Source organism: Lagenorhynchus albirostris, chromosome 11 (genome assembly GCF_949774975.1).
Source record: "Lagenorhynchus albirostris chromosome 11, mLagAlb1.1, whole genome shotgun sequence".
Classification (NCBI taxonomy): Eukaryota; Metazoa; Chordata; class Mammalia; order Artiodactyla; family Delphinidae; genus Lagenorhynchus; species Lagenorhynchus albirostris.
Genome location: NC_083105.1, coordinates 4,309,574 through 4,336,807, shown reverse-complemented (window position 1 = coordinate 4,336,807; position 27,234 = coordinate 4,309,574). Strand labels below are relative to the sequence as shown.

At 44.7% G+C, this 27,234-nt stretch overlaps 2 protein-coding genes across 5 annotated transcripts in view; one reads left to right on the top strand and one right to left on the bottom strand.

The window, feature by feature from the left end:
- Nucleotides 1–27,234, top strand: part of ATXN10 (ataxin 10) — a 153,687-nt gene that overhangs the window by 121,235 nt on the left and 5,218 nt on the right. The window contains exon 10 of the mRNA XM_060166900.1: nt 4,639–4,702. Within this exon, the coding sequence (XP_060022883.1) occupies nt 4,639–4,702 (64 nt within the window). The remainder of the gene's footprint in view (nt 1–4,638; nt 4,703–27,234) is intronic.
- Nucleotides 21,614–27,234, bottom strand: part of WNT7B (Wnt family member 7B) — a 120,766-nt gene continuing 115,145 nt past the window's right edge. For 2 of the 4 annotated variants that reach the window (XR_009543598.1, XR_009543596.1), the window contains 2 exons: nt 26,832–27,032; nt 21,614–25,818 (listed from right to left, as the gene is read on the bottom strand). The gene's annotated coding sequence lies outside the window, so the exon portion shown is untranslated. The remainder of the gene's footprint in view (nt 25,819–26,831; nt 27,033–27,234) is intronic. The other 2 variants (XR_009543597.1, XR_009543599.1) reach the window with 2 other exon arrangements.

Here is a 27,234-nt window from a genome sequence, read left to right as displayed (position 1 = left end):
CCTTACTGCCTGCTTTAAAATGTCAGTTTTTAGCCTGTGATTTTATTTCCTTTACCCATTTAACATATCTGAGAAGTCTACTCCCCACACCGAAAACAAGATGTTTTTCTTGCACTGAATAAGAGATCCTTAATACTTTCTCACTTACAAAAAAAAAGTGGTTTTTGAAAATAAATTTACAGTTTTGCCTCATACACAGTCGAATTGTGACTCGGCTTTGTGGAAGTTATCCTCCAGTTTTCCTCATGCTTTTCTTGGGAGCCAGCCCTGAACTCCTTGCCCCAGCCAACTGAACTTCTTTCAGTTCACAGCACGAAATTGCCAACTACGCCGTCACCCCTGTGGCCCTGTATTGAGTCTTCACTGAGTGCTAGTCAGTACAGTAATCCGTGCCATTCTCACAGTCACCCTGTGAAGTAGGTCCTATCATCCCCATTTGACAGGGGAGAAAACTAAGTCTTAGAGGGTAAATGACTTGCCCAAAGCCACCAGCTCAGAAGCGCTGTAGGGCCAGACTCTGCCCCCAGCACCGGCTGTGCAGCCCTCGCTCTTCATCCCTGCGCCGCCGCCTCCCGGTTCCTGGAACACCACATGTTCCTTCTGATGCCCCAGCTCTTGCGTGTGCTCTTCCCCCTGCCCAGAGCGTTCTCCACAGCCCCTTTATTTCTGTGTTTAATTCCTGTTCGTTCTTCTCAACCGTGAGCTAAAGGTCACCTCTGCAGGGAGGCCTTCCCTGGGAGCCCCATGCTGTGTGGTCCCCTAGCAACATCAAACACCCAGCTCCTCTGGCGTGGAGATGCACCCACGTTCCAGAAGGGTCTAGATCACACGTTCGCAAGGAGCTGGTGAGAGTCCGCGGCTGTTCTTGTGCTCTGTGCCGGGCAGCAGGCATGGCTCCTGTCCTGGGTCTCTCCGCTTCACCCCGAGACGAGTGCATGTGGTAGGAGCCCTCCTCTCCCATTTGCAGCCTTCGTGGTTAGCACCCTCATCCTGCGGGTGGGTGCAGGGCTGATTATTGGACCAGTGGGGGTGTGAGGGTTGCACGGAGAAGCTTTGGATACTGTCTCAGGTGGGGCCACTACCAGTTTGGCCATAAAGTTTCCCTCTGTGCCTCTCAAAAACACGAGGTCCAACCCTCAGTAGTGGGCTAACCCTCCATGCCAAAGCTTCTCAGACTATCTGTGATGAAGAACTAGCTATCTTTTCCCCAAACCATCCTGGACCAATATGTTTATAAAAGATAATATAAATGAATTACTAGAAAACAAAAAACAATTTTAAGACATAGAAAATTCAAGCCCAAATTTTATTATAAGATTCAGCAAACATAGCATATGTTAAATTGCTGGCACAGTTTCTCACTCTTTCACACACTTTCTTGCAGACTGACAGCGCTCTCCAGACTGCACTTTGAAAAGCACTTATTAGTTAAGTGACCATGGGGACGGTACCTAACTTTTGAGCCTCAGTTTCTTTATCTGTAAAATGGAACCAGTAATGCTTACCCTGGCATTGTCAGAATTAAGGGAAATCATTTAAGTGTCTGTCATTGCCTGGTAGATGCTGGATGTCTGTTAAATAGCAGTTCATTAACCACCTTCCAGTGCCTCGGGAAATTTATAGGAATTAGATTTCTTCTCTTCTTTCCTGCCTTCAGCAAGTCTGTGTATCACAGCCAACTGGAGATCTGGTTTCTTTCAGTTGGACCATGGTGTTTAGAATCCTTAAGTCATGTTGGGAATGTTCATTGCTACTGGCTTGTCTTTGCTTCTGTGCCTTTTCAGTAAACAGCTAGGAAGTAAACATTTTTTAAAAAGAAAAGAGAAAAATGTATCATGAGTTCATGCTAGTATTTCTAATTTAAATGTAAACTACTTTGATTTGATACTTCTTTTTTATGCTAAGAATCTTGGTTCCTAATGACATAAATTACCCATTTTCTTTAAACTAGATCTAGGAATAAGGGTTCAGAATGCTAATCCCAGTGTTAATGGTGCTGAGACGACCTCATGCAGCTGTGGGACTGCAGTTCCATCTGAGCTCAGGACACAGCTCCCTGGGGACGTCCCATCAAAATACTGTTTCAGTTCTGTGAAATAATTGTCTTTGTTTCACATGTTGTCGGATTAGTTTGTTTCCATTTTCTGTTTTTATAACTTTATAAATTCATTTCTTCAGAATTGAGCTGTAATCGACATATAACCGTATGTTAATTTCAGGTGTACAACATAATGATTCAGTATTTGTATAGATGGTGAAATAATCACCACAGTAAGTCTAGTTACATGTATTATAAACTTAATTTCAAAAATTTCGTAAAACATATACAGGATCCCAAAGTCAAAATTGTACGACCGGGTACATTCACAGAGGTCTCACCTCCGTTCCTGTTTCGTCCACTTCAGTCTCTGCTTTGCTCTGTAAATAACCATTATTAGTTTTTTATTTAACCCTTCATTTTTTTAATATAAAAAATCATCTGTTTCTCCTCCTTTATTACACAAAAGCTTCACATATAATCCTGTTCTGCACTCTGCTTTTTTCACTTACCATTCTATCCTGATATCTCCATAGCATTACGTTAGTGATCATGGTTTATTCAACGAGCCTATATCGATGGATGCTTGAGTTGTTCACAGGATTTTTCTTATAAATTGTGCTACATTCAACATCATTACTCCTCAGAGCAATGCAAATCAAAACCACAGTGACGTACCACTTCACATCCACTAGGGTGGCTAAAATAAAAGACAGTGTTACCAAGGATGTAACGAAATTGGAACCCTCATACATTGCTGGTGGAATGTAAGATGGTGCAGCCACTTTGAAAACCAGGCAAGCAGTTCCTCAAAGTGTTAGATATAGAGTTACCATATGGCTAAACAATTCCACTCCTCGGTATATAGCCAGAGAATTGAATACATATATCCATTCAAAAATAGGTACATGAAAGATTGTAACAGCATTATCATAATAGCCAAAAGTTTGAAACAGTTCGAATGTGTGTCAGTGGATGAATGGAAACTGAAATACATATGCAGACATTAGAATATTATTATTCAGCATGCTGATACATGCTTCAACGTAGATGAACCTTGGAAGCATTACGGTAAGTGAAAGAAGCCAGTCACATACTGAATGAGTCCATGTGTGTGAAACGCCTAGAATAGGCAGACCCGTAGATACAGAAAGTGGGTTAGTAGTTGCTAAGGGTTGGAGAGAGGAAGAAATAAGAGTGACTGCTGATGGGAATGGAGTTTAAAAACTCTCTTTTAAAACTCTCTTGACAAGGCAAGGTCAGCCCAGTTTAAAAACTCTCTTGGTAATGAAAATGTTCTAAGATAGTGGTGATAGTGAGACAGCTTTGGGAATATGCTAAAATCCACTGAATTGTATATAAATGGGTGAGTTTTATGGTATGTGAATTATACCTCAACAGCAGTCTTATAAAAGTGTAAGCTGTGCTGAAGTAAATAACCTTGTACAAACATAATTCCATGTGACACTGTATTTTTGATCCTAGAAATGGGATTACTGGGCCAAAGAGTAAATAACACATGTGATTTTGCTACGTATTGTCCACTTCCCTACCATAGGGATCGCGCCACTTCGCATTCACTCCAGCAGTCTGAGGGTGCCGTTTCCCGTCACCTTACCAGCAGCATGTGTTGTCACACGTGATGATTTGCCCTTCTGGCAGCTGAGAAATGGTATCATAATTTGCCTGCATCTTATTAGGAGCACAGTTGAGCAGATTCTGATATCTCTGCAGTCCATCCGCATTTCTTTTTTTCTGTGCCATTTATGTTCATGTGTTTTATCCATTTTTCTGTTGGATTGTTGGTCTTTTTTCAGTTTCTACAAGCTCTGTATATATTAAAATATTAACCCTTTGCCTGTGACATCTTTCAGATAATTTTTACAGCTTTCAATTTACCTTTTTAAAAAATGTAGTCAAATTTTAAAACCTTTCTCTATTGCTTCTGGATTTTGATCTATAGTTAGAAATGTTTTCCCTGCTTCTGGCTTAGAAAAAGAATTCACTTACTAATAAACTGAGACTCACTTGTAGTTTATCCTGGTGAATAATATTAGGAAGAGATCCACTTTTATACGTTTTAAAGAAATTTTATTGAAGTATAGTTGGTTTGCAGTGTTGTTTAATTATACTTTTTTTTTCTTTATTTTTGATCTAACTTTTTCAGCCATATGCATACACATATCCCCTCCCTCTTGGACCTCCCTCCCACCCCACCCCCATCCTACCCCTCTAGGTCATCACAGAGCACAGAGCTGAGCTCCCTGTGCTGTACTGCAGGTTCCCACCAGCTATCTGTTTTACACATGGTAGTGTATTTATGTCAAAGCTAATCTCCCAATTCATCCCAATTATACTTTTTTATATGGCTGTCCAGTTGCCCAACATTTTTGGGGAAGGGTGAAAAGAAAAAGTATCACTTTTTGTTTATGTCTGTTTTTAAATATTTCTGGATTGATATAGGTGTTTCAGGTAATTGCACAAACAGTATAATTATAGCAGGGAGTAAGGAAATAAAAAAGGAGCAACAGATCACCTATAATCTCCAGCCCTTCCCAGGCTGTTTCAGCGTGTCAATTTGTCTTCTCTGTTCTTCGTAGGTGAACGAGCTGGATGGCATTGCCCTGATCCTGGACAGCTGTAGCATCGATGACAAAAACCCCTGTATCCTTGATGTGACTCACAAGCGTTAGTTCACCCTCGGGGGCCTTAGCGGAACAAGGCCCTTGCCTGGTATTCATTCAGGAGGCAGCTGGCTGGCTTTCTTGGTGGCTCGTTCCTAAGAACTAAGCCACTTTCTCAAGGTTCGGGGCTGGAGTGTCACTCCTGCGGTCTGTGCAGCGTAGTGGGCTCAAGTTTTCGAGGTGACTAGGACATTCTAAGCCAGCCTTCTACTACAGAGTGCCTTAAGCCTCTGAGGCAAAAGCTCATCCATGGCCCCTGTGTTGGCTGCATGTCACTGATGTCACCTTTCCAAACACTATGTGTCCCTGGAGTAAATGTGAAGAAGCTTACATTTTTTTCTGTGGAGATTCGAGGTATCCAGTCCTCTGGAAACCATTTTTACACTAGTTTGGAGGCCTCTGAGACCTCAGGAATGGGGAGAAACGTTTCAGGGGCTCCGGATTCTGGTTTTGGTTGGGTACGGTCTTGCGACCCTCTGTTAGTGATGCTGGGGGCTCTGGCTCTTGCCCTTACTGGTTTGACCACCCTTCTGGAAGGTGTTCTGCAGGGAACTTGCTTCTTCCCCCCCACTCCACCAGCCAAGGTCTTGCCCTGTCAGAAACTGATCTAGTACAGTGATGAGCCAGGGACTGGGTACAGCCTGCTAAGTTTGAGAGATAATCTGATTAACTTCAAGACCTTCCCTGGTGAGAATCCAACTCAGCCCAGTCCCTTGCCCTGGCTACTGTGTGGCCTTGTGCCTGTTGCAGGTGGGGGGCAGGGGTGAATAAGGCCATTGCAAGGACTTTGAGACTGTAACCCTGTGGGAGACCGAGGAGGAGGGGAATTCTATTTTTAAAATGCTCACTGTGGTTTCTGTCAAGAAGAGAAAAGGAGCTGATGAAAATCATGTGTTTCAAAGTAAGTAGATTGAGAAATGCTTATTATTTGTGCTAAAGATACTGTCATTTGTCTGATTAGCAATAGAAGAAAATCTCCTATTTTAAAGAGCATGATAGCTTATAAGCTCAGTCAGGGAAAGACAAATAAACAGCCTCAGAAGACTTTTTTGTTCAAGGTAAAACAGAGTCGGTTCACTGCATTGCATTATGATCAGGCACCACAGGCTGTGCTCATTAGAGAGTTTTGAAATATTTTAGCCCCAAAAAAGGAAAGGAAAAAGAAGAAAGCTTTCTGTCACAGGAAAGCAGTAAAAGAACATTCAGGTGTAACTGCAGGTGTTGCATTTCCTGATGAAAAAGATGATTTATTGCGAACAAAGAAATTCACCCAGTTTTACTTTTATATTCCCTGAATTGACCTTCTAGTGAGAAAAGGTTTTTATTGCTAATCTTTGGCCTTTAGCAAAGACCAAAAAATTAAAAGGCTGTTGCACACAGCACATCATAGTTCTGCAGATACGCTGCATGTGGCTCATGCTTACAGAGTCTTTTATGTTGGCATCCTCCTTGCCGGATATTCATTCATTCATTCATTCACTTCTTTCAGGCAACGTTTATTGAGTCCTTACTGTGGATTTACATACATTACAACACTGTGAAGCAGTTACTGACAACACTGTGAAGCAGATACTGTTATCCTTATCCGCCCTATTTGTAAGTGAGAAGATAAACTGAGAGAGCCTTAGTGACTTGTCCTGAAGGTCAGACCCAGAATTTAAACTTGGTGTGTACCTGATTCTTAGCTGCTTTCCTAAACTGCCTCCTTGTAAGTCACTGGGAGGGAACAGAACACGTACAGAGAAAGCACAGTAACATATTCACGTAGTGGAGAAATTACTCAGAATTATAAATTGAAAAAATATAGATGGACAATCTACATAGATCAATGTTTTTTTAAATGATAATTAATGAAGCATTGCACGCTTCCAGAATCTCCTTTAAATTGTCAAGAAGAGGCAAAATGTTACATGTTTCGTGTTATGTACATCTAGTAACTCCTTGGACTTTTGTTTATAAACCTACTAGATTTTCAAGACGTACAAAATACACTTAACAAGATATGAGACACATACCAAAATATGAGAGCAAAGGGAGAATGATGGTTGAATGGTCAGAAATGAAGAAGTATTATAGCCTCGGGATCAATTTTTAGATGTGAGCCATAAATTAAAACCTGGCCTCCCTAGCAGCCAGAGCAAATAGGGCCATAATACAGATCACAGAGTAAATCCGCCCCATGTTCCTCCTCCACACTGTTTCTCAGCTCCTGCTCTCAGGCAGGTTTTCCCAACAATTATTTAATTTCCCTGACCATGCCTCCTTACCTCTCACTCACTCCCCCACCCCCATTCATATGGTTTTTTTCTTTCCTATATTTTTTATTCATCAAAATAATAAATCTGTATTTTTTTTTTTAATGCCAGAAGGTGTAGAATGGGGGAGTGAGTTCTCTGGCTCCACCCTCCACACTTTGCAATTCACTCTCTCAGGTCTTTCTTCTAGTAGTTGCTTTTCTGTAACTAAGTAATATGCTTCGCTGCTGTTTCTTGATATATCACATCTTGATGTTACCTGTTTACTTTGTTATGACACTAGGATTTGGCTCTTGTATACCACCTCCTCTCCTCCCTCCCTCATGCTCCCGCTATAGCTAAGATCCCATTTACTCTGTTGCCTGCATGACTGGTGAGGCTGAGCATCTTCTAAAATGTTTATTTACCATTTGGATTGCGTGTGTGTGTGTGTGTGTAAAATGTGCTTGATCAAAACCTTTTTTTCATTGGGTTATCTTTTTATAATTTGTTTGTAATAGATCTTTATATATTCTAGATAGAAGTTCTTTGTCAGCTACATGTGTTGCTAATATTTCCTTTCCCTTGTTCTATGACTATCTTGTCATTCCCTTTATAGCTTTTTTTTTTTTTAATTAACAGAAGTTCTTAACTTTTAGTCAAATTTATCACTTTTTCTTTATGGTTAGTTTTTTAGGTATGTATCTTGTTAAAGAAATATTTTCATACCCTCAGGTCATGATGATAATCTATATTATTTTCTGAATACTTCATATTTTTATCTTTTATATTTATTTTTAAAAATTTTATTGGAGTATAGTTGCTTTACAATGTTGTGTTAGTTTCTACTGTACAGCAAAGTGAATCAGTGTATACATATATCCCCTCTTTTGTGGATTTCTTTCCCATTTAGGTCACCACAGAGCATTGATACCTTTTATATTTAGGTCTATAATTCACTTGGGAGTTGATTTTTTTGTATGGTGTGAGTTAGGGGTCTATTTCTATGTTTTTCCATATGGACACACAATTATCCCATCCCAGTTATTGAAAGAACACACATTGTCTACCGTAGTGCCAGTTGTATCATAAGTCAGGTGTCCATATATGTGTGGGTCTGGACTCTCTTTTCTTTTCCATTGATCTCTGTGTTCTATCCCTGTACCAGTACCATGGTGTTAAGTACTGTCACTTTCTAAAGTATCTTGATATGTCGAGTGAGTCCTTCCAACTTGTTTCTTCTTTTTTAAGAGTATTATGGCTATTTTTGGTCATTTGTATTTGCCCATAAAAAATTTTAAACCAGCTAGTCACATTCTATACATTCACACTTGTGTGTTTTTGTGCACACATGTGCTTACACACATGTACACACATGAAATCACCACCAACAAAAACAGTGTAAAATCCCCACATGTTGAATTACTCATTGAGATTGCTTTGGCTAAAATCAGTGTAATGAGAATTGACATCTGAGTCTTCTAACCCATGAACATGGTACATCTGTCCATTTATTTAGGATTATTACTTTTCAGCTTTTATTCCTCTCTGTATTTTTATAGCTTCTTTGCATGGATTTTAGTATGTATTATTTTGGTTATCATGCATTTCAAGTGTTTTCTAATTTCTATTATGTTTTTTTTTTTGACCCATGGATTATTTAGAAATGCATTTCTTAAATTCTGAACAAATAAGAATTATCTTTTGGAGATTGATTTCTAACATAAATTCATTATGATCAAAGAGCACATATTGATGTTCTTTGTCCTATGAAATTCATTAAGACTTGCTTGATGACCCAGTGTATGGTCAGTTTCTGCAACTGTTGTGTGTGTGCTTGAAAATCACGTCTATTCTCTAGTAGTGGAGTACAGTTTTTTTAGGTCAAGTTTGTAAAATTTTTACATTTTTAGTGATATTTTTGTCTACTTTGGTTTATCGGTTGTAGAGAGAAATGTTTTAAAATACCAGCCTACAATTATAGATTTCTCTAAATTTCTCCTTTTAGTTATATAACATTTTTCTTTATATATTTGGAGACAACATTATGAGACTAAGGTGTATAATAGGTCTTGAAAAATATCCCTGTTGTCACTGTAAAGTGACCCTCTGTATCTCTAAAAATGCTTTTTGCCTGTTACTAATACAGCTACTTTATCTCACTTTTGGTTGGTATTTACATGGTATAACCTTTACAGTCCTTTTATTTTCAGTCTTTCTCTGTCAGAGGTGTTTGTTGTAAACAGCATAGTTGATTTTTTCTTAATCTAGTTTCTTTGCCTTTTAGCTATTGCATTTAGCCCATTTATATTTACTGTAATTACTGATGTGTTTGTATTTAAGCTACTCTGGTTTGCTTTCTATTTTATTTTATTTTTCTCTCTTTCTTTTGGATTGATTGTTTTATATAGTTCAATGTTTATCTTTTTCTGGTTTAAAAGTTTTTAATTCTTTTTTTCTATTCTGTTAATAGTGCCCTGGGAAATTACAACATGCTTCCTAGACTGAGGAAAATCTAATGGTTTTCAGACCTTTGCCCCCTTCCCAGATAATACAGGACCACTCAGCACCCCCCAATTTATATGCTGTTGTTGTTATATATTTTTATTCTATTTGTACAACTCTGTAAGATGTTATTATCGTAGTTCTATAACGTCAGTGTTCATTTAGATCTATCCACATTTGTACTGCTTTCCTGCCTTTCACCCCTTCTTATAGCTTTGTCTGTCCACCTGGGATCATTTTCCTTTGGCCTGAAGTCCTTCTTTCAGAATTTCCTTTAAAGTGGGTTCATGGGTGAGGAACCATATGAGTTTGTTTGAAAATGTATGCCTGATTCCAGCATTTTGTTGTGATAGCTAGAGGATCTCATTGTTTTAATATGTATACTTTGACTTAATTCTAGTATTTCCAGCATGGTATCTGCACCCTCTGCATCTGGTATCCTCCATGCCAGAGTGTCTCTACTTTACCCTTTTTGTTGGATGGATTTGGGACATAATCTAGAAGGAGAATCAACAAGACTTGGTGACACTTCAGAGGCGGGAGAATAAAAAAGAAACGGCATCACAGGTGACTCCCAGGTTTCTGACCTGAGCAACTAGATGGATGGACATATTCCCACATTTATTGAGAAAGGGAATAATTTCAAAGGAGAATATAGACAGATGAATGTGTTCATAAGCTTCATCATTTGCCTGTTGTCACCAGTCACCTCTGAATTGTCAGAGTCAATGGATGCTTTGCAGTTCTCATCATATTAACACTCAGTTCAACAGATCTGATCACTTCCTCCTTAACATAACACTTTTTTCTTTCATGATGGTGCCTCCTCTTGTTTTTTTTTCACGTCTTCCTGGCTCCTCCTCCTTATTCTCTGTTGTTTCTCCCTCTTCTACACGACTTTTAAACGTTGGAGTTCTCCGGGACATTCCAGAGCTTAGGCTCTCTCTTCTCACTCTACATTTTCTCCCTAAAGAATCTCACCCATTTATTCCTTTATTCGTTTATTCATTCAATGTTTATTGAACACCTTTTATGTCCCAGACACTATTCTGGGCCCGTGGAATGACAGGGAATCCTGTAGGGAGGCTGTTGGCATCATGCAGGCAGGAGATGACAGTGGCCTGAGCCAGGCTGGTAGCTGTGGAGATGGGAGATGAAGTTGTATTCTGGGTATTCTGAAGGCTTTAAACATCATCTGTTCACCTGTGTCTACCAGGTGTAACCTCTAGACAGACCTCTCTTCTGAGTCTCAGGCGTATGTCTCTGACACCCTGCTTAACATTTTGCTTGCATATCTTACTGACACCCCAAACCCAGGATGTCCAAAGTTAAGCTGTTAATATCTCTGCAAAATTCTCCCCTGTCTTTTTCAATAAATGTGGGAATATCTCCATCCATCTAGTCGCTCAGGTCAGAAACCTGGGAGTCACTCATGATGCTGTTTTTTACTCTCCTGCCACTAAAGTGTCACCAAGTCTTGTTGATTCTCCCTCCAGAATACGTCCCAAATCCACCCATTTCCCTTCATCTCCATTGCTACCATCCAGTCCATACTCTCCTCACCCCTGGCCTGGATGTCAGCAGTAGCTTCCTAAGTCATCTTTCAGTTTCTGGTTTTGTTGTGTTACGGTGATATTTATTCCCCATCCATTCAGTGCAGTCTTTTACAACCAAAATAGGGTCATTCCTCTCTGCCTCTTGACTCTCCCTGCCCCACACCATCCCTCATAAACATGCCCATTTACGAAACCTCCAAGCCTGCCCATTGTCCTGAGAATAAATCCACAGGCTCCAGCACGTCCTGAGAGGTCCTGTGTGGTCTTGCCTACCTGCCTTTTCATTTACCTCCAGACCGCTCTTCCTTTTTTATTTTTTCTTTTGCCCTACCCAGGTACGTGGGGACTTTCTTGCCTTTTGGGAAGTCTGAAGTCTTCTGCCAGCGCTCAGTAGGTGTTCTGTAGGAGTTGTTCCACGTGTAGATGTATTTCTGGTGTATCTGTGGGGAGGAAGGTGATCTCCGCGTCTCACTCTTCCGCCATCTTGAAGCTCCTCCTGGTCTCCCTTTTTTAGCATTCCCCAGAGACTCTTCGTTTTTTGTGTCTCAGATCTATCTAATTTCTCACCTCAAGGCAGTCGTTATGCTCATCTCTCAGCCTGGACTCTCTCCCCTGGCTCAGTCCTCCTCGTCTCCATGTCCACCTTGCTCGTCTCTTCCTCAGGGAAGCCTTGCCGGTTGACCCCTCCTAGAACCTGCTCTGTTCCTTCAGCTTATCACAGTCTGTAATTGGATGAATATTTGTGCATTTATGTCTTAATTACCCTCTAGACCAAGGCCCATGTGGCAGGGGCCATTTTTTCTGTTGTTCACCTAAGTATAATATGTTGCTGTCAGGTGCATAGTAAATGTCCAATAAATATTTCTTAGATGGGTAGGTGACAGAGTAAAACAGTGAACAAATGCATGAAAAAGCAGCAGCTTGAGGAAGGGGTGTGTGTGTGTGTGTGTGTGTGTGTGTGTTTGGTGGGTGAGGGGTGGTTCAAAGCACAGGAGAAATTTCTCCCACGGGTTTGATGATTCTCTTGTGAATTGAATAAGCGTGGTTTGGCAGTGATACTATTTCAGCTTGGTTTGGTTTAACCCCTTCTAATAACTCACACCAGTCAAGCTTTCATTGAACTTTAATTTCAGTATTTTGTGTTAAAAAGCAACAGATATTTTGGATATGCCTAGACTAGGAATCAGTGCAGAGATAGTAAACGTCAGTTAACAAAAATACCTCCGTTCTCTGATCACCCCGCATGGACTGGCTGCGTCCGTGTACTCACGCGTCCTCCACGGGGTGGGTGGGGGTGAGGGCTCGTGTGTTACCTTAGGGTAGTAGTCCTTGTTCCCCGTGGGCAGTCTGTGGTTTGGACCCTATGAAAGACTTCCTCTTTACTTGGGGATTAGGAATTTCAAGGTGGCTGAAAGCTCTCCCAGGCTGAGAACAGGGCTAGGAGGCTTATTGTCCCATCTCTTGGAGGTGGCTTCTAGAGACCGACTGGGGTTTCTAGTTCCAGGGAAAAGACAACATCTCAAAGGGGTGCTTAACCCCAAAGGACAGCGCTCCGCGACGGCTGCTGCGTCAGGGACACGGGACCAGCTGTTCACTCGCCGGCTCCCTTGCGGAGACCCGCAGTAATGACACAGTAGCAGACGCCATCGGAAAATTCCAGCCCCGCTACCACAGGCTCCATTTCTTATTTGTCATTTATTGTGGCAAGTGGGATTTTTTATTGTTGTTGTTTCCAAATAGAAACAGCTGAGCTTTATTTGAAATGTTTTCCCTTGATTCTCTTTTGATCTATGTTTTGATCAGTTGTCCTTGATGTGGTTTTTTTTTTATATTGTTTTTATTGGAGGGGGAGGGGACAGGGATAGGATGAGAGTCTAAACAGGGTTGGGGTTTTTTTCTGTGCTTTCTTTTTCTTCCTTCCTTTCTGTTTCCTTCTTTCTTTTTTTATTGAAAGCCCTCATTTGTAAGTTTTACTTGTGCACAGAAATGTAACTGTTTATAGGAATAATAACCAAACAGCATTTCCCCAGTGATCTCGTGTTCGGGAAGTATGGCATAGTGGCAAGACCATCAGTTCTGGGGCTAGACAGATGCAGATTCTGCTCCTTCTTAACCTCTAAACACTTCACTTAAACCTCTGTTGTGAGTTTTAGCTTATTTATCTAAAATGGGACCTATCCCCGCAGGGTTATGGTGAATGTGAAATGTCATCATGTTTGCAAAGTGCTCAGCCTATAGTTTCTCAACAAGTAGATGTTCTTGTACAAATATCCTGTTACAGCTGTTAATGCTAGGAGAAAGGTATATTTTCATCTGTGATTGCACTGGGTCAGTGGTAGAACTGAAATAATAATGATAATAATATCACAGGACAGAAGAGAGAGTCCTCAAACAGATCAACACATGCACAACAAAGGCGCCCCTGTAGCTGAGCAGAAAAGGATGGTCTTTTGGGGGGTTTTTTGGGTTTTTTTTTTTTTGGTCTTTTTCCATAAATGGTGCTAGACCGATTTAATATCCGTAGGGGGGAAAAAGCCTACCACCCCTGCCTCTTCCCATTCATGAACATTAATTCAAGATGAATCATAGACCTTAATGTGAAAGGGAAAACACAAGAGCTTCTAGAAGGAATCATAAGAGAATACGGTTATTGTCTTAGAAGAGGCAAAGATTTCATAAACAAGGCATCAAAATTATAACCGAAAAGCGCTAACTATAAGAGAAAGACTTTGAAAAGGTTTTTGCATTGTATATATCTGACAAAGGACTCATACCCATAATAAATAAAGGACTCCTGCAAAACAACAAAGAAAAGGTAATTCAGTTTTTAAGAATGGACAAAAGACCCATGGCATTTCACAAAAGAGGAAATCCAGATAGATGGCCAGTAAATGTATGAAAAGAGCTCAACATCATCATTCATCAGGGAAGTGCAAATTGAACCCACAGTAAGGAGCCCACCAGAATGGCTCATAAGAGGACTGACAGCACCCAGTGACGGCAAGGATGTGCAGCAACCTGAACCTTAGTAAACTGATGGTGGAGACGGCAACTGGAAAAATGCCCTTGGAAAACTGTCGGTGTCTGCTAACACTAGGCGTCCACCAGCCCTGTGAGCCAGCAGTTGCGCCCCTAGCTGTACCCCCAGGAGAAATGCATACACGTATCTATCAGAAGACGTGTGCAGGAGCCTTCCTAGTCACATTATTTATAATAGCCCCGAAGTGGAAACATCCGAAGTAGTCATCAGTAGAACAGAAGTTGTGGAATGTTCATTCCGTGGAACAATACACAGCGGTAAAGAATGAACTGCTCTGTGTGACAAATGGATTAACTTCACTAACGTAGTTTTCAGCTAAAGAAGCCAGATTCAAAAAGAGTATACACTGTAGGATTCCATTTACGCGAAGTTTAAGAACGGGCAGAATTAATCTGCGGCGACTGCAGTCAGAATGGTGGTTACCTTGAGGGGTAGGAGGGCGGCTGTTGATAGGGAAGGGGTACTTGGAGGCCCTCCAGGGTGCTGGGCACATTCTGCATCTTGATCTGGGTGGGGTCATGTGATGTGTATGTGTGAGAAAACCCATCAGGATATACACTTAGGACGTGTGCGTTCTGTTGCTCCTCACATTAAAATTCTTAAAATCATTGAGTTATTTCTAGGTGCCAAACCCTATGCTATACCCTTTACATACATTATCTCGCACAATTTTTTTTTTTTAACAAAAGCCTCTTTGTTGGGAACTATTATTTTACAGATGAGAGAAGTAAAGCTCAGAGAGTTGGTTCCCTGACTGCAGCTGGTCCGGGCTCTCCCAGCTCGTGAGTGGCAGGACCAAGGTGCGAGCCCAGGATTGTCTAGTTCAAGTGTCTAGACGTCCTTGCGGGTGCTTCCTTCACTCCCTCACAGTGTTTCTTCCAGTCTCCCTTTCCTGGGGGACACGTGGGCATTCAGATGGGTTGGATGCAGTCTTGAGTTAATCAGTCCTGTTGCGTCTAGCACGTGGTACCCACTCCTCTGCTTTGGCCTCAGGTAATAATCGAGGTAGATACCTAAGCCCTGAGGTGGTAGCCGCCTTGGAAAACAGGTACCTCTGCCACGGCCAACTCCTTCCTCTTCTAAGGCTTGAGCATGTATGTCTTCTCCTGGAATTTTCCCACAGTCCCCCTGAACTGAGCCTGAGTCCCTCGTCTTGATCTTCTGCGGATCCGTTGTGTTACCCCTGCCACTCTGTGAACATAGCACATGGAAACACCTGGATACGTAACTCTTTCCCTCTAAAAAAGTCTATCCTAGGCGGGATCTGTATCATATTGCACACCCCACATTGGACGCTGTGTGTTACCACAGTGTGTCCCAAAGCATATTTTTTTCTGCAGTATCTTAAATAGCTATTATATGAGGGAAGGCTCCTAAATAATACATATATGTAGGACCTGTGTTAAGCAGGTGTCTCTCTTGCAGGGTACCACGGAATGAATCTTTACTGTTCTCATGTGCATTTTGGAAACTCTGGACTACAGTGCCACATCTTGGGGAATGCAGGAATTATAGTATAAACATGGAGACACGTTCCATTCTATACTCTTTCTTCATGAGGAGTCTAGCTTGTGACTGCGCCTGCCAAGCAGCCACCAGAGGGAGGCGTTCAGGGAGATGCCTTAAACATTTCAGAATGGCACAGCTGGCTAAACTTGATGTTGTTTATAAAAGGCGTCAGTGAGTTTCCACACCGGAGAAGTACTTATGCGGTATGCACAAAATGATACGTTTCTGCTTTTAATATCTTACTGTGCCCATCCTAATGTTCAAAGCAGAAATCTTTCTGCTGAAATCAGTCTTTCCTCCTCCGGAGGGGAAGGACTGTCTTCTATTGACTTCTGTGTCCCCAGCATTAAACAGCTGGTGAACCTTCAGTGATCATTTGTTCAGTTGTTGAGCTGACATTAATTAAAACTAGAAAACCTCTTAATACTGTTTGGCTTTCAAAAGGTAAACTTTGGGTTTGGCTTCCCAGTGATTTAATTTGGTTTTTTAAAGCCTCTCATTGATTCTCTTACCCCTCACCTAGTGTGATTGAAGATGTGCAAACCATATCTTTCTCCCTGTCCAAAGCAAACAAGTGCACACACGACTTCGCAGGTTAGCGGAGGCCTCCCTGGGACCCTGTGTGAAGCAAGTCAGTGAGGGGCTATGGGTGGGCGATGCTCAGGTGCCACTCCTAGGCTGAGGAGAGCGTAACACGCTGCCACCCTGCACCCCACACACTCTCACACAGATGCAGGCCAAGGTGTCATCTAAATTGACCCGTTCAGGGGCTTCCCTGGTGGCGCAGTGGTTAAGAATCCGCCTGCCAATGCAGGGGACACGGGTTCGAGCCCTCGTCCAGGAAGATCCCACATGCCATGGAGCAACTAAGCCCGTGCACTACAACTACTGAGCCTGAGCTCTAGAGCCCGTGTGCCACAACTACTAAAGCCTGAGCGCCTGGACCCCGTGCTCTGCAACAAGAGAAGCCACCACAATGAGAAGCCCGCACACCACAACAAAGAGTAGCCCCCGATCGCCACAACTAGAGAAAGCCAGCGCACAGCAACGAAGACCCAACACAGCCAAAAATTTTTTTAAAAAGAGTCAAAGAGCACAAACCTGATGGATTTGACTATATAAATAAATAAACAAACGTGTTCAGAATGAAAGAGGGAAGAAGACCTGTTTTACGTAGCTTCTACGGTATCCTAGCAACTGCTTCCCCAGGGCTCGAAGCCGAAAGTTGGAGGAGTGGGATGTCATATCTTGCATGAGGCTCTCACAAAAGTGGACTCTGTTTCCTTGTTCAGGTGTTCTTGGCAAATAGTCCCAGCTCTTTTAAAATGAGACTAAAATACTTCAGGCTGTACTCCTTCAGATGGTGTCTACTTAGCTCTTAGTTGTGTGCTGCTCGTTTTCTTACATCCCTAAGATCACAGCGGCTAGAAATGAAAACTGTTGTCAGCACACTGAAACGTTTGCATGTGAAGGCTGCCGAGCCGTGCGCATCTCCTGCGCACACGGAGAGGCCAGAGTGCGTGGTGTGCGCACCTGCCCGCTGACCTCCGGCCTGCGCACTCGCCTGGGCTCCGGGTCGGTCTTGCCAAGCCTGCCTCGCTCAGCTGTCCCCCTGCCTCTCGGAGGTCAGAACGCGTCCGGTCCTGCTCTGTCCTGTTCACTTGCATGAAAAGCACAATTGCTTGAGGTTTATTGTCACGTAAGGTAGAAAATGGGAGTCTGTCCTTTTCCAAGGTGAGGTGCCTGGCGTGAACTGTGTCACCCTTGCTCCCACTCAGCCTGGGTGGGGACGGGGCAAGGCGCCCTCACACCAGAAGTAGTGAGACAGGGTCCTCGGAAGCTGCTCCCTTCGACTCCCTGGCTGCCTTAGCCACCTGGCTTTGAGGTGACACCGTGTTTTCTTAATTTTACTTCTCAGCCGTTACTATCAGTGTTTTAAGTGCCGCCATATAAAATTAATTTCAAACCAGAAACAAAGCTTTCGCGAACATTTGTTGCCATTAATTTTTGTTCTTAAGAATCCGCTCCTGTGGCTGATTGATTTGACAAATGCTGTCTGATGAGCGAAACTTTAGGGAAAGAACGTCGCTGGGAAACCACGTTAGAAATAACTCGCTTAAATGATTTCGCGTTAATAGTCTTCCGTGGCAGTTGTGAGTTTGCTAGCCTGAGTCTTTTGAATTTTGAAACTAAAAGAAACTATATGAAACATCTGTTTATTGTTATATTACTTCTGGTTTTCTTTTAAAAACTTTTGACGACTTTATTTTTTAAGAGCAGTTTTAGGCTTACAACAAAGTTGGGAGGACAGTACAGGGACTTCCCATTTTCCCACAGCCCTCACACGTGCAGAGCCTCCCTCATCAGTAACCCCCAGCAGAGGGGCACTTCTGTTTTTTTAACAGAAGTTGAACCTATGTTGACACATAATTATTACCCAGAGTCCATAGTTTAAGGGTCCACTTTTGATGTTGTACATTCTGTGGGTTTGGACAAATACGTAATGACACGTATCCATCATTGTAGTATCACACAGAGTATTTTCACTGTCCTAAAACTCCTCTGCGCTCCACCTCTGCATTGTCCCTCCCCTGACCCCGGCAACCACTGATCTTCTCCTGTCTCCATACTTCTGCCTTTTCCAGACTGTCACAGAGTTGGAATCATACAGCACGTAGCCTTCAGATTGGCTTCTTTCACTTGGTAAAGTGCACGTAAGCCTCCTCCATGTCTTGTCATGGCTTGCTAGCTCATTTCTTTCTTTAGTGCTGAAGAATATTCCATTGTCTGGGTGTACCAAGTACTTGTTTTTCAAAATTCTTTTCTCTAACACTGTTTGCATCATAATCGTTCTGCACACCTCCCCAGTCTCTCTATAGTATAAAGTATAGTTTAAAAGAACTTTTGTTAAGTCTTGACTCTGTATTTCAGAAGTTGTATATCTGACGTATAGATTAGACCATAAAGTAGTAAGTTTGAAATATCAGCCTAAAATTCACCTGCATGACAGTTTCCCTCAGACACTGCCTCTCGTGGGGCTGAACTCAGATTCCAGGGAGCCTGTCTCTGCAAAGAATGTGCCGGATGCCTTTTGAAAGTACATTCAGGACACAGTTTACCAGCACAAGGACATCCAAAGTTTCAGTGCTTGGTAATCATACCTCACCTCTTTCCCCAAATGGCATTACCAGGCTGTCTCACTGGGCCTGTTGTAGTTGAGGTAGACTCCTCCGGCTGTCATACTCAGGGCGGTCCCCGAGGGTGAAGATCTGCCTTCAGAAGAGCCACTGAATTCAGAACAGAAGGATGACTGCCTGCACACAGCGTGCCCAGAGCACTTCCCGGAACGTGGTTTGTGCTTTAGAAGTGTTGCCGTTGTTATTTAGATGTGTATATTTTCTGACAAAGTTAATTAATTCCCAGTTTTTCTTTTTACGTTTGCGTTCTTTATTAAAATGAGCAGTGACTTTGCATGTGTTTTTAAATCACTGTACTTACATAGCACTGCCACACAGAATCCATATTTTGCAAGACACTTGCGAGGTCGGGTTGCTGGAGTTTGGCGCAGAGAAACATGTTCTAGGTACCCTGACTAATGTCAGTATTTTTGCCTGAAATGACCTTAGTCAAATGTAGCAGTGACAGAGAAGGGCCTGGTCCAAACATCGGTGTGCCACAGCCATTTCACGCCACCGTTAAATAGTAACTGGCTGGCTGTCCGTTTTGTGATCATCATTCTTAGCAGGAAGTGTTGGATTCTCTGTACCACTTATTTGTCTAGAACCGGAAGATTAAAAAAAAAGCCCTTACTGGGCGAGTGAGCCCGTGAAGGGATGAGGTTGGCCCTCATTGGATACAGACAAGGGTGCCGAGGGCCGGGCCCTGGAGCCGCCGGGGCAGGAGGCTGGCAGCCCTGCTCGTGGGCTGTGACGGGGGAGCGCAGCCGGGCTGGCTGTGTCCCAGTGCCAGCCCTGGTGGCAGCTTTCCCACGTTTGTTCGTGGATCTGAGCAGCTCGAAGGGAAGGCGGGGCCTGCTTTCTGCCTGGAGCTGACGGCCTCATGGGGGTGACAGGGGCAGGGAGGCCTCCAGGTGCTCTGGCCTTTCGTATCCTCATGGCTCTGGGGATCCACATCACCCCCACTTCATTTGGATAATGGTCGCAAACTCAGAACATACAAAAGTAAAGCTAACTTTCAGACATACTCGCCTTTTCCATTCTTACCGTCCTCAGGTCTGGACGTCTCCTCTGAGGTAGAGACAAGTTGCCTTTGCCCCTGGGGCCGCCAGAGTGGGGCATGGCCGTGTGGCCTGTGAGCCCTGGCCGGCCCCCTCCCCACGCCTGCAGCTGGCCTCTGAGCTGCCAGGAAAGGCCGTGTGGGCAACGGGCAGACCTCTTCTTCAGGGTTAACTGAGTGCAGCGGAAAGCAGGCCCCGTGCTGTGCAGAAGCCTCGCTGCTGGACAGAAGCCCGGCAAGAGCAAAGCTAAGAGGTGGATCGCAGTTTCCAGCACAGGCCCAGCCCTGTGCTGGAGAGTCTTCACGTGACTGTGATGAGCCAGCGCTTACAAGAGAGTCATGTCTTCATTCTTAGTTAAGGGCCTCATTTTAACATTCTCATGGAAGCTCACAGAATGAAGACTGTGTCAAATGCAGAGAGAGATCTGCACTTTCTGGTTAAGGATAGGAAAATCCTCTCAGAAGTCAAAACATTTTCCCAGTTTTTGAGAGAAACCAAAATATGTCAGAATCAAAGCTACTCTGCTGTCTTTCTGTCCTAAAGCACCTTCAGAAACTAGCACAGCTCTTGTTCACATGTTTCCTCTGGGTGTAATTAGGAAGCACCAGGGAATCCTAATGGGTTTTCAAGAAGAAAATGACAACGAAAGTTTCTGATGCACAATCCATCAGGCACCCGGGCTGCGAGTGGGCTGCACATCCTGGGCAACACTTGTGAATCACTGAGACAGTGGAAGCCGCAGAATTCAGAGGAGCTTTGGGGAGTTACGGGGCAGTATTTCTTAGGGCTGTCTAGTTGAGGGAACATGTGAATTGCCATTTGGCAAATCAACCCAAACTTCAAGTTCAGTCATCCTCATTTTTTTTAATTGTACTTATCTTGAAATACAGTGTGCGTACCGAAAAGTGGGAAGAGCCTATGTGTGTTGTTTGCAAATAATTGTAAAGCAGACATGTGTAACCAACACCCAGGTCAAGGAGAAAAACACTGCCAGACTTCTCTGAGCCCCTCCCCATCCGAGCTCCTTATCAGGCATCCCTGCCCTCCTCTGGTTAGCTCCTGTGCATGCGGCCTACACAGTGTGCTTTGGGTTGGCCGTCTTTGAAATGCATATAAATGGAATCATGGCTTGCATTGTTTTGTCATTTGTCACTCAAAAGCATGATTGTGAGATTCAAGCCAACCGTTGCATGTAGTTTACCGTATAGTATTCCATTGCAAGAAGATACGTTTATTCATTCATTCAGTTGGCGGACATGTGGCTCATTTCCACTTTGGGGCTATCACAGTTAATGCTGCTGTGAACTTTTTCGTCCATGCACGTATCCTGGCACGTGAGCATGAGGTGTCTTAAGGACTGGAATCTGTGTCTTGCGTATCTTCAGCTTTATTCTAGGTGATGCCACACTCTTTTTGGAATTGATCGCACCAGTTTTTATTCCCATCAGCAGTGTATGAGCTCCCTTTCCTTTACCTTATCGACACTTGATGCTGTCACTTAAAAATTTTCGCCATTCTGATGAGTATAATATGTCCTTGTGATGTTAAATACTCTAATTAGTAATAAGTACATTTTGATTTTTTGTTGATCATTTGGTTTATTGACCATTTGGATTTCCTGTGTCATGAAGATGTTCAAGTTTTTTTTATTCCTATATTTATGTTTTCTTTTTTTTTGCGGTACCTGGGCCTCTCACTGTTGCGGCCTCTCCCATTGCGGAGCACAGGCTCCGGACGCGCAGGCTCAGCAGCCATGGTTCACGGGCCCAGCCACTCCTCCTGGACCGGGACACGAACCCACGTCCCCTGCATCGGCAGGCAGACTCCCAACCACTGCGCCACCAGGGAAGCCCCCACCCCCTCTTGACTGGGGACTCTCTGGGAGCTGCTGGGAGGGGAGGAGGGGTGGAGAGGCCACCAGCATGGCCTGGGTGACCCATAGAGTTCATCACCCCCGGAGACTAGTGACATTTGGACCAAGGACAGTGCTAACAGATGCTTAGGCACATGCAGTATGCTGACGCTTTGGTCCCTGCTGGGTCTTGTCGAGTCCACAGTCCTCCAGAAGCGCCACACTGTTTGTGTTCTTCATTTACGCCCTTGGGTCTTAGAACTGTTTCTGACCCTTGGCTGTGCTTTACTAATGTCAGATGTCATTAGTACTAGACCAACAGTCATCTTCCGTAATTTGGATGGGGTTACTTAACGTTCTCTACTCGAAATTTTAATTTCATTTTGAGCTGTTTATTGTTACTTCCAAAGACGTTTTGCAGAGGTAGTCACTCTGACTGGTATCTGAGAGCTTATCTTTCGAGATTTCTTTGAAGAGAAAGGGGGTCTGTTTCAAGTGTTATAAAACCTGCTACTCCTTCGCTGTCGTGTGGGCAGAGCTCAGAAGCTCGCGGTCAGACTGGCCGGAGGAAGGACCGCACTGGGCCTCCCCCAAGTGTCCTCCCGTCGGCTGTGGGCCCTGAGGACGGCTTAGGAGCAGTGGGGTGGGTGCTGGAGCCTGCATCCAAGCTAGGCCCGCCCACTGCAGGTGTGTGACCTCGGACAGGGCCTCAGCCTCCTGTGTCTGATGAGTTTTCTCATCAGTAGAATGGGTTTTTAACACCTCCCGCAGGTGGTGTGTTTGTGAAGGTTGAATACTTTCTGTGAGTGCTTGTAACAGCCCCTGACACATGTTGTACACTCTGCAGGTGATAACGCCCGCTGCTGCCATTACTTTTATTATTATTACTGTTATTATTTTATGCAGATAAACTGGCAGTCTTGGCTTACATGAGAGACACTTAAGCTAATTCCTCTGGCAAAGCTTTGCTTACATGGAAGGTAGAAATTCATTCAAGCCAGCGATTCCTTTATTCCAAAGAGCACAGAGCACTATAGAAATACCCTCCTACCTGGCTGCCAGGGCCTTGAGTGGGCTCTCTCTTCTGGGCTCTCACTGGCTTCTCAGTCGTCAGAGCCCAGGGACCTCAGGTTACGTCACACCCTTCTGCGCCATCGCCAAGTGCGGCTTCTCTTCATAAGCTTCTCAGTCGTCAGAGCCCAGGGACCTCAAGTTACGTCACACCTCCTGCGCCATCGCCAAGTGCGGCTTCTCTTCATAAGCTTCTCAGTCGTCAGAGCCCAGGGACCTCAGATTATGTCATACCTTCTGCGCCATCGCCAAGTGCAGCTTGCTGCCGGCGGTGCCCCTGGATGCGGGTTGAGACTCGGGGGCAGCAGCTTTCCTTGAGAAGTTTACTGTGTCCAGAAAGCCTATCCCTCAGGAGGTCTCCCCTGCAGCCCAGAGGCTGAGGCTGTGCAGCGCGGGGTGGGGTCTGTGTGCATGTGTCACTGATGCCTCACGTACAGCTCAGATCTGACGGGAGAACTGGGGTGCCTGCCCTTGTTAGAGGACGGAGGCCAGGCACCAGGGAGCATTCATCCAGAGGTGTTTAAAACTTCCCTCCTCCTGTGTGCGCCAGGAGCTGCAGTGGCCCAGCCCGGAGTCCCTGCACACAGGTGAGCACACGTTCCATAGAAGGGCTCAGGATGACACGGTGACAGTATAGCGTGCGGGGACCCAGGAGAGGGGGAGGGGGACCCCCCATGGGACAGGCCCTGCTCCGTATCGTGGGCCTCTGCTACATGCCCGGCATAGGCCAGGCTCTGCTGAGCACGTCACACGCAGTGGCCCCTGCGGAGTCTCAGAAGTGACGTTAGCCCTGCCCCAGATACTCGTGGAACCGCTTGGTGGCCCCAGGCCCTGTGCGTTAAGTTAGAAGTGGCGTGGTTGGCTCTGATCCGAGACCTGTTGTGTGGCAGACGCCAGACCGACTGCCCCGTACCGCGCCCGGCTTTGAGGTGGTGAGTGAGATGACTCCAGAATGCGCAGTGGACAAAATTAGTCTCGGTGCCGTAGGACCCTTTACCACAAAACCCTGTGGGTGTGAGGCACCTGCACGCCCAGCCCTCGCTCGGCCACAGGCGCTTTGGAGTGGGGAGCGCGTGGTGACTGCGGACCCGAGCGGGTATCATCTTCCCGTTACTTCACCGCCACACTGACAGGCTCGCTGGGCGGGGTGGCAGCAGCCAGCCTTGGGTGCCTGCGCTTTAGCCATCTGGGATTCGTGAAGGACAGAGGGCTCATCCCGGCCAGGGCCCAGGCTGAGGACCGTGGTTCCGCGGTTCTTCGCCCACGTGATGACGCTGACGGGCCTGGCGAGATGGAAGGGCGGCTCAGGCTCCCGAGAGGGGCCTTCAAGCTGGGACCAGCTCGTCTCTCCCTTTAGACGTTGGGTTGACGGAAAGCAAGTCGTGCATACTGAGGACAGTGAATGGAGCCTTTGTTCCAGAATCTTTAAGAAACAGGTTATGCACAGAGACAACATTTCTCTGGTTGACCCTTGTATATACGTTAGGATATTTCTGTCAGATTCAGCAGTGTTTTATTGGGCCTTTGTACCACTTCTTTGATGTTCTAGTTCCCTAGAGATTTAAGAGACCGAAAGGCAGCCTCGGCTTTCCAAGCAGTGGTGTTCCTGAGATGACTTTTTCCCTCGATAAAGACTGAAAGCCTCTCCTCCTTGTAGGACATATTAAACACCAGTGTTGTCTTACGTTCTTCGGACTGTGACCTGCAGTTTACAGATCTGCCAGTTATTTGTTCCCCCACCCTCTGCTGTTAGTTGGGGTTTATTCTACCGTGTTCAGTATTAACGATTAGCCGTTAATTGGCAAATGAGAGCGTACACATACATTGATTTATGAACGCTGTTAGGATACACTACAAAACCTAGAACAGTCCGCATCGGCACGGCACTGAAACACTTGAACCACAGATGTGCCCTCGTATTAAATTGCAAAAATGCAGAGGGAAATTAGACATCAGATAGACCAACAATTTGGAGAAGGAAGAGGGAGCCCGAAGGGTGGTTTGTGCTGGTTACTGAACACACACTGGTTTCCAGCACCGTGAGAGGAGGCCGGGTGCACAGTCTGCACGATGAAGACTTCCACTTTAGTTTTCTGAGTGAGAAGAGTGCGTAGTTTAACTGAGTGACTTACGTGGAAGTTGAGAGAATCGTTGCAGATGAAGGCAGAGCTGGGATGCACTTTACTGCGCAGTGAAGTGTCTCTTAGTTTGGAGGTAGAGTCGCCTCGGCAGAAGTGGTTGGCACTTCATACAGGAACACTAACGGTGTTTTTCAGGTTTATTTCCTCCGCGAGGACCCTCTCTTGTCTGTGCCCCGTGTCATAGGTAAGTTGCCCTCCCTCCTCTGCCCCCGCCTCGCCCCACTCAGGTGCCCCCTGTGGCGTGTTTGGACAGGTTCCTCCTGCAGCAGTCAGAGCCTCATTGGAACCTGGGGTTCCCTGGGCAGCCGTTTGGGAAATGCCTTTTTTTTTTTTCTTCTCTCCTCAGAAAGTGAATACTTGAAGAGCAGGGCAGAGGTGGGTCAGGACGCCTGCAGACGGGGTCGGGGTCGGAGACCTGGGCCCACCGGGAGCGTGGCCCCCGAGGTGCACAGTCTCTCCGACTCGCGTGGCTGGGAGGGAAGCAGAGCTGGTTATCTCAGCAGGAGGCGAAGTCATCCTGTCGGTGTCACGTTCCGTGCCCTTTCTTTCCTTCGGCTGACAGAAATTGCCAGATTTTGAAGTGTTTGGTTCTCAGCAACGTAAAGCATTTCCAGAACATTTTCAAACCCAACTACTGCTTTGCAGTCTGAAAAATTACGCAGTTTTACCATAGTCTGAGAAGGTACTAGTTTAGATGTGGAAGCTGTTTATTAAGCATCCTCACCTTGAGGGAGGTCTTGTCATGATGTGGCAGAAGAGGACATGGTTTCGTGGAAGCCTAATGACATGGTCCTGCCTGTTATGGGGCGTCCTGTTCTCAGACCAACTTCATCAAAGGCTTCTGACGTCTGTTCTGTGGCCTGCTAAGTAGTGTGCTTTGGAAAGTTTGCCAGTACATAAACTCCTTGCCATAAACGGGTTTGTTGTCTAAAAATAATTTTTAAAAATATCCTGGAAGCAAAATTAAACGTAGATATTATGTATAGTAGACATATTTGTTATATGTACATTATACATTTTATATTAAATATAGATATATATATTACACATCTACAGGTATATTAATATATAAAACACCATTTACAGATATTACGCATATAGTTTTGTCTGTACACACATATATATCCTGAAAAGTCAGTAAAATCTTCTATCATTTAAATTGTTTTAATTTAAATAGTTTAAGTTTTTCAGTACCAGTTCCTTTAAAAGCTTATATTTATTGGTTCCTTCCATGTTCTAGGCCAGAGTTTTGCAAACCTTTTCTGTGAAGGACTGCATTTAGTCAGCAGTTTTGGCTTTGCTAGCCATACTATCTCCATCACAACTCACCAGCTCAGCCGCTGCGGCGTGAAAGCAGCCGTAAACAGTTCATAAATGAATGAGCATGGCTGTGTACCAGTAAGACTTTATTACGGATACGGAAGTTTGAACTGCAAATAATTTTTGTGTGTCACAAATTGGTATTCTTCTTTTGATTTTTTTCCCCTACCATTTAAAAATATGAAAACTACTTTTAACTTGCAGCCATGCAAAAACATGGGCCATAATTTACCACCCCCTGTTCTCAGCAGCCTTCTAGAAACAGCAGTGACCAGAGCAGAGTCCCTGTCATAGCGGGGCCTGCGTCCCGGGCACCTGCAGGACTTTAAGTAGCACTGATTTCAATAACTGAAAGTTAGGTGGCGTCTTTCTCATCAGACAGTTCCAGGTTTAATGTTTTAACTCACCTAACTTGACTTTAAAAGTGAATTGGGCACATACATCTGCTGGTTGTGGACTCTTTTTCTGTCTCGGTTAGTCCCCCAGCCTACATCCTTCTGCCCTGCCCTGTCTCCTCACCTACCTGGTGCAAGGCTGCAGGGCTCAGCGTGGAGCCCGCGTCCTCCCGAATCCCGATGCACCACTGCCACCACACGAGTGCTCGGCGGGGGGTGGGGCAGGGACCACTTCTCGCTTGGACTCACCAGGCCCTGTGGTTTCCAGGTGCTCAGTCCCACGCTCGTCTCTGTGGCTCCTTCAGACACCACGTGTTCTGATGAAGAGCCGGCTGGACTGTCGAGTCCTCACCGTAGTGCTGATCGCAGGGTTCTTTGAAGGCAGTTTTGTAACAAACAGGCTCACGCCTTCTGTTTGGAGTCGCCATGGAAACGTTAGAAGCTGTCTTTCTAAAGGCAAGCAGACAATAAAGCACTTCGAGTGTTAAGGATTAGAGGCTCTAGAAGATGTTTAATTTTCTCCCCCACTCTTGCTTGCTTTCTGTCTCCGTAGAGAGGGAACAAGAGGGTGATGTGAATATTAACCGGGGCACGCTTTCATCTCCCTGTGACCCTCGAGGCTCGGCCTTTCCTGCGCTAACGAGGGGAGTCG